Raw genomic sequence first — 7,734 nt, 5'->3', positions numbered from 1 at the left:
TAAAAAATGAAGAAGTTTTAAACACCACACATTAGGCAGTAATTTTTTTCTTTTTTACGTTTCAAGCCAAATTAACTTTTTTTCTTTTATGCCTTACCATTTTCGAAAATAGAAAAGCCTTTGTAAGTTTGTTGTTTTATTTTTTTTTTTTCATCAATTCTGAGCAACTGATTTTAGTCAACTCGGCACTACAAAGCGCGACAATGACTGTCGCTGTTCTCGATAATTTATATTCCATATATATTCAATCGGTCAGTCTCATCCGCAAATTTCTTCAAATAATATTTTGTAGCTTGTTTAGGGCTAATGGAAGCGTGTTTTTCGTTTTTGTTTTTATAGATTGGTTTAGTCCTTCCTGTAGATAGTTGGAAAAAATTCATTTCGTCCACTTTTATTACTATGTCCACCTTAATAAACTACAGCGACAATTGATTTATAACATGTTATCATAAATATTATGTTTTCATTCCAGAAAAATTAAAGAACTGCGATGCCCATTTTTTTACTTCAAATTTTGTTTGTTGTTTTCTATTCTGCCCATTTCTTCAACCAAATTTTCTAGAGTTTAAATACGCATCGTCAGAACTGTACACGGTATAATAATATGCCAATAAAATCAAGGAGTTATCTATAAAGACTTGATTGAACAAAAAAGTCTTTGTTTCATCCAAATGAAATATTTTGACCTCTTTACAAAATTTATCGCAAACTTTGTACATTCGAAGATTGTGTGGAACGGATGTTATTTGTTGTTTGTTTGTTTTCTATATTTTTTTTTTTCTATGTAAAAGAAACTATATTTTTATACCCTTCAGAGTTTGACGAAAAAACAAACAATCTAACTCATAAAGAGTTTGGTGAGGCTGTTTTCAAGTTTTATTAATACAAGCAAATTTCGATAAAATTGAAAATTACGAGTTTCAATTTTCTAGATAAACAATACGTGAAAAAAATAAGAACCGTTTCCAAATCGTTGAACGGATCCATATTTTCTGAACATATTCGGGGGATATTATCTCAATCTGTTTGCAGTTCTGCGTTCTTCAAAAAGAAGTGAAGAAAAAAACAGCAAATCATTGTAGAAACGTTCAAGAAACGTTTTGTAGGAACTTGGATAGAACTAAAGAGCTCTTCCAATTAAATATTTGATTTAAGATCGACGATTCATCTTCCGAGATGAATGATCTCATCGAGGTCTTATACGTCTCTTCTTATTTACTTATTTTTTTTCTTGTTCAAAAACAACATCTTGTAGCCTAACTTGCGACTGTGAATAATAGTCACGTCTCGATACGCACTGTACAGTGCTAAACTGAATAATCCTATCCTCAACTTCATGTTGGGTTGAGGTTACGCTACGTAGTTGTACTGATTCGCATTATCCTTATCGCGCTCCATGTAATCTCTATCTATTAAAGATTCGATTCTTTTCTTCAAGTCTGCAGGCTGAAAAAAAACCATTTTTTTTCTTTCGCGTTAATATTCCGAAATAATACACAAATCTTAGTTAAAATCAATCAAATACTGAGTCGAGGAGTTAACCACCTTTAAAATCTGGGGTGCACTACTCATGAGATCCCTGAAATCTTTGAAATCATGGCAGTTGTGAAATCTGATATGCACGCAAACCGATGAATGGTTAACCCCTCACTCTGAGCTTTAAATTGCTGAACTTTTTAAGTACCTATTTCTAATTTCAGTGACTTGAACATACCTTGACTGGAAATTTAAGCTGATTGTAAAGTTCACTGATGAGTAGATTGTGTGTCAATGTTTTTCGCATTTTCATAATCCTGACTATGGCCGCGTCTATCTGGTATTGCCTATCTTGATAAACTCTTTCCTCTGTCGCTTTTTGTTCTTCGTTCTGAAAATAGCGAACAGTGTTTAATTTTTGCGTTCAACGTCTTTTTGTTACAATTTAAAGAGCACAGAACACATCCATAATTATAACAACAAAGAAAAAAAAAAGAAAAAATTACTAATTGGTTATCGATAATAAGTAAAACATACCGTTTCTTTCATTTGTATTTGGTTGATCTTAATTCTGAAGAGTTTATTCGTGAATTCCGCGTTGAAGACGAACCTGTCGTTGTCAGCAACGTCTCTGCCTCGAGGATTCTTTTGCAATACTCTAGCTTTCCCACAGGCCAACGATTGTAGAGTTCTTCGAAGTTCACCATCTTCTATATTTGTCGCAGCTTTAATATCTTCAAGGGAAAGATTATCTGTGTCGTTGAATAGTATCAAAACAAGTGCTTGGAACAATGACACTTGCAGCTCTTTGTTGCCCTGCAGAAATACAAGGTTATTATGTCAATACTGTTGTACAATAACTAAGAGTACAATAAAATAATTACCTGATTGAACCACGCTTTGAGAACACAGTGTCCTAGTGTTGGCTGCCACTGTAATTTTCTCCCACTGTGCTTGCCGAGATAAAACTTGTTGAACACGTCTTGATACTGTACCATTTCAGCAGGTAAGGTCACTTCTAGTACAGGATAAGTTGGCCAATATCCCATTGTCAATATAGATACTGTGAGATCTAAATTACTAGCCGAAAATTCGTTTTGGAGATTGCCTGCGTACTGAAAGCGAAGATAAAACTGTTACCTAATTCTATCAAATTATATGAAGAATGAATAGATCAGATAGTCTGAACCAATAGTTGAAAAATAAAAGGAAAAAAAAAACCATTCGAAAAATCTTCAGAAGCGTTATCTGTTCTATTTGAAAACACATCAGTAGTTTTCTGAGCGATTTCGAAAAACATAAGTTAAGATAAAAACAATACGAGAAAAGGGTTTATAATTATCAGATACAGTGCTTAAACTCTATTGTTTTTGATAAGATAGTAATGTTTTTATGCTCATATTTACTCGCTGACCAGATCCGCAAACATAGCATGAAAAATACACAAAAAATCATACATTATAGTATAATTATAACACTCAAATGGTAATGTTAATGTACGTCTATTGTACGGTAATGACATGAATTAGTCTGGCGTCAATTTTGTTGAAATAAAATTTCTTGACTTTTTCCAGCAGAAATTTCCATGCTCCTTTAGGTTTTGTCATCAAATTTACGAAATGTTGGGCTGTTTTTTTTTTTTTTACCGTGAACGGCGTTTCAAATTGTACGTGAGAAGGGAGGGAAAAATATGAGAATCTAACAATATTATTTGCAAAAGCAAGTTTGTCTGAGATACATTCTCAGTGGTACAATGTAATTCCCTGACTTTTCCCGGTCAGTTGGTACTCTGATGAATATATTTTTATTCAATCAGATGACTATTTATAAAATATTTTTCCGGCAATCTCTGGAAATTTTTATAATGAACAAAATAAGTCCAAAAATAACAGAGTTAAACATGTTAAACTTTCTATTTAGTAAATCTTTTCTAAAATTGTTAATATCTTAGCATCTGTTATTCGAATTTGTTCAGAATAATTTTAATCACATAGTAGGTATATTGTTCCATTCGTGTTCACTATCAATGGCGCAAATAACATCGCCGGAGATTTCTCAAACAGTTTGTTCTCTCATTCTAAGTTGTGATTTAGAAGGTACAACCAATTCATCCTTCAAGTATATTAATTTTTTTTTATTATCATCATCAATTGATGGAAATTACTCACTTGTTTGAAGGCTATATTTATGTCTTTACTAAGTTCCATATCCTTGAACATTCCTTCAAGTTTGCTAGTAAATCCACCGCCGCATTCTTGCTTCAGTTTTGAGAGCATCGACTTTTCAGCATCGACAGACGCGGATTTTCCAACCAGCAAACGTTTGGCAAGATCCTTTTTGTAGAATGCTTCAAACACGTCTTTACCATGAATAAAACGGAACAGCACCATTATCTTGTCGAGTAATCGTTCGAGTTCCTCTTCAGTTGCCTCTTTGTTTCCTGCACGTAGCTTGCAGTCGACGAATTTGGCTGTAATAAAAAAAAATTTTTTGTCAACAAGCTGTACAAATTTCTGATCTGTAGAAGCCGATCTTAGATATATGAAATACATCACCTATTAGTTCGGCTGGTTTGTTTGCCCGTTGGTTTATGAAAGCTTCGAAAGCTTCCTTCAAACTATTGCCAAACTTCTCATTTCGGTGAAAACACGTGTTCACTATATTGTCCATTTTGTCTTTGAAATCTAACAGTTCCTGAACCATAGTTTTGTCTTTTTCAGGATCGATCACTATTGTCCTTCCCTTCTTCTGAAACGAAACAAATGCAAGCTCAGTTTAAATACTGCCGAAGCAAGCAGCATGGAGTTAGACAAAAACCCTCTTTTTACCTTAATATAAGAATTAAAGTTAAGGCAAAGTTCAATCAGGCCATTTTTGACACGGCTGTACAAATTGTAGAGAAGCGACAAGTCGCTCGTTCTATTTTCATCCAACAAACCGCTAAGACCCTTCTGTAAAAGGCTTGTTATGTGCTCTGATAATAATTGTTTTTCTACAGTATGTATCAGGGACCATCTGGAAGAAGAATTATGTCATTTTCACGATTCAATTAATCAAAATAATGGGAAGTTCCCATATTCTTCAAGTGGCTTCAATAATAAATACATTATGTTACAAAATTTATATAAAATTCCAGGGCAATTTCTGAGCTGTACATACTTTGTTGATGTATCGAGGTAGTGCAACAGTCGTTCATTCTCTTCCTGAAGACGTTTGTCAACGTGAGCCAGATATTCAGGCACGTCATGTTCGTTCATAAGCCGTTGTCCCTCTGCGGCATATAATCTTTCCGTAGCCACCAAAAATCTGGATGTGAAAAATATTCTAGATAAAAACTGCAGATAGAGAAATAAAAAAACATTCCCTTTTTTCGTTTTCCTGAGTGAGATTGCACCTTTTCACTTACTTCTTGCCTTGACATATTGCATGTTGCAACACTTTATCAATATTTTTAAGAAAATTTTAAAGTAAATTGCTCATCAATAGAAAGCAGAACATACATATTCGCATTGTTATTCATATAGTGATTATCATCTATGTAGATAAATACTGATAATGAAGCAAGCAAAACAAATGAAAGAGTTCCAACAAATCAAACAGATTTTAAGAATTGCGATGATTCCTAAATGAGATTCGTTCATGTTTTTAATAAACTTGGCACAATCAGCAACCGCCAATCTTAATGGTTCAGTAAAAATTGAGTAGCGTATGAATTTTTAAACATGAATCGATGTTCTCACTATCAGATTTCTACGTTATACATACTTGGCTTCAAAGGCTTCTTGGTAAATTTGTAGATCAGACAACATTCTCAGCAAGGATTTTAGAAGAGTCCGGTCCACCGTATCCCCTTGGCGTTCCTTTTCTATGAGCATAAGCAATCCTTCGACAGATCTAGTCTGCACCAAGTTGTTTAAGACTATGTGAAGTCTGAATAAATGCAGCCCCATATCCCTGTAATAAGAATAAGTAATAGATAGTCAGTTACAATTTAATTTTCTTTTTCAATTAACAATGGTCTACTTTGCTTTTTCTCTTAGCTGGACCCAGGAGGTTGAAGATTTGTCTGTATATTCATTTTAGAAGTTGTTGAATGAAAGAAAAAACCAGAATTCGATTACATTGATGTCAGTCTGAGTAGCTGTTAAATTTCCAACTTTACTTGATTACCGTTTAAATATGTACTGAAGTTTAATTCAAAAAAGAATTTCCTTGTCTCTGATGTGTTTATAATGACATACATACGCGTATACATATACAAATCTAAGCAGTGAGTTTGAATGTAGTTCAAGGATTTGAAATTTCAATGAATCTGGTGAATTAATGTGTCTCAAAGATTGCGGCAAATTTAAAAGGTCAACACGTACCATATGGATGAGATGCTGGGATTTTGAAGAACATAGGTTCTGTCAAGGTACAAGAATATGCTCCTTATCATAATCATCTGTCGACAGTGAGACTGCCAGCACTCATTCATCTTTTTGAGAAATATATGCCTATCCATAGACTCTGCTAAAAACTGTTCGATGTTAGCCTTGACGTGGGATTCGGTGAGCTCTGTCAAATTGGCGTACAAAGTCGAGGCCATTTTGTGATTGCACATGTTTTCCACAGCCTGGTACAATTCTTCTAAAGAATACCGGATGCTTTTGCTAGTCTGAATGGCGACGACCGCCTCCCGCAACTTTTCCCACGTACGCTCTTGGTAATTGTCAGGAAGTTTGGGCTTATCTGCGTTGTGGAGAAAAATTATAAGCAAAGTAATAAGAGTAATGGAAATCTGTGAGTAGACAGCTGAAAGCATGAATAATGAGTATGGCAAAGGCGTAACTCCGAGTCTTTGTCCCCCAAGAATATAGAAAAGAGACGCAGACGCCAGAGAGGGACTGTCTAACAAGCGGCAGGTAAATATAAACGCGAATGTCGCAAGTTTAACACGAGATTCGGCAAATTGCCAGGAATGACACTCTTTGGGTGAATTACAATTGGCGAATCCGAATTTGAGGTTAGGGTGAACTTTGGCTGCTGATCGGAAGCTTACTTTTGAAGTTCTTTATTATCAGTTTTTTCGCCGATCCTGGCTTCGCGTTCGTTGCGTTAGCTGATATTTTGTTAACCCCATTCGGACTGGCGACAGTCAGAGCCGAGAAATTTGCCCTCTTCTGGGTGTTCGCCGCCGAGTCGGTCATGTTTTCAATCTCTTCGAGCTGCCCAGCCGTCGCGCTGCTTCCCGTTGTCCCGTTCGGGTGCCTCGCGCGTTTCGCACTGTGGTTGAAATTGACCACCGAGTCAGTGGGCACCGATCTTTTCACCTGTGCTGACGGCAAGAGTTGGGTTCTCCCGATTCTAGACATATGATCGCATCATGCGGCCCCCTCGGCCTTTTCGTTGCTTCACTAGGATGAAGTGTCCTCAAGTTTCGGGCTCAAGCCTTGTCGAAATTTGTGTAAACCCACCAGCTATCGGTGAAACTCCTTCCTTACTTCCTTACTTTTTACCCGTGTACTCTTTCTAATTATTGTGCAAATTTTAACATCACCAGCGATACAATAATCAAGTGTAGTCAACTTTGACGACGGACTATTATCGTCCTCACACACTGGCAATTGACAGCCAGCACGCATGCGTCGCCATACTATCACCGTCATGCATCGCGGCCGCCGTTACATCGAGTGACATCTAGTCAATTATACAGGATTTTTGGCTTTTACTCTATTGTTTGATGGTAACAAACGCGATGTTATTATCTAACGGTAAAAATGTTCAAAACCGTCATTGGTAATTAGACGATGAGAAGTGCAGAAACTGGCTAACCAGAAAACATTGATGCAGAAAAAAGTAACCCGTTCGCTGTTTTGTACACTATGGTGTACAATCTTGATTTTCGCTTTCTACCATTTTCTCGAGTATACTGCATATTAAATAATTGTAAAGTATATGAAATGGGGATAACATTTTTTTACTAATCGACTTTCGCTCTTCATTTTGTAGAATTATTCTCACATTCTAAGAAGAATGCAAATTTTGAAAAAAAAAACAATTCCTGAAACATGTCCAAAACATCTCGATGTCGTCCAAAATGTGTTTCTTTAATCAAATAAAAGCATTTTGAGTCAAACTTTTTATTTTAAGGTGAACGGGTTAATTTGAATAATTCGTTAAATACAGGACTTATGGAACCAAAATTATTTCGAGTCTAATTTAGGAAGAACCTAGACGGTTGGGATCTAGTCATCAAAATCCGTCGATTATACGTTC

At 35.7% G+C, this 7,734-nt stretch overlaps 1 protein-coding gene across 2 annotated transcripts; it reads right to left on the bottom strand.

Moving 5' to 3' along the window:
- Positions 1-340: 340 nt before the first annotated feature.
- Positions 341-7,091, bottom strand: LOC124176867 (cullin-4A). 2 transcript variants are annotated; one of them, XM_046558672.1, is made up of 11 exons: positions 6,518-7,091; positions 5,844-6,207; positions 5,242-5,430; positions 4,636-4,782; positions 4,305-4,491; positions 4,032-4,224; positions 3,645-3,946; positions 2,361-2,591; positions 2,014-2,292; positions 1,715-1,867; positions 341-1,446 (listed from the first exon to the last, which is right to left on the bottom strand). In XM_046558672.1, the coding sequence occupies exons 1-11, from the start codon at positions 6,828-6,830 to the stop codon at positions 1,351-1,353; spliced, it is 2,454 nt and encodes an 817-aa protein (XP_046414628.1). In that variant the 5' UTR covers positions 6,831-7,091; the 3' UTR covers positions 341-1,350. The 2 variants fall into 2 exon arrangements, with proteins under 2 accessions (XP_046414628.1, XP_046414629.1); XM_046558673.1 differs by having other exon boundaries at positions 4,032-4,221.
- Between the last annotated feature and the right edge of the window lie 643 nt (positions 7,092-7,734).

The sequence above is a fragment of the Neodiprion fabricii genome, chromosome 2, assembly GCF_021155785.1.
Source record: "Neodiprion fabricii isolate iyNeoFabr1 chromosome 2, iyNeoFabr1.1, whole genome shotgun sequence".
Classification (NCBI taxonomy): Eukaryota; Metazoa; Arthropoda; class Insecta; order Hymenoptera; family Diprionidae; genus Neodiprion; species Neodiprion fabricii.
The sequence above is the reverse complement of the archived record's forward strand: the minus strand, read 5'-3'. Positions and strand labels throughout refer to the sequence as shown.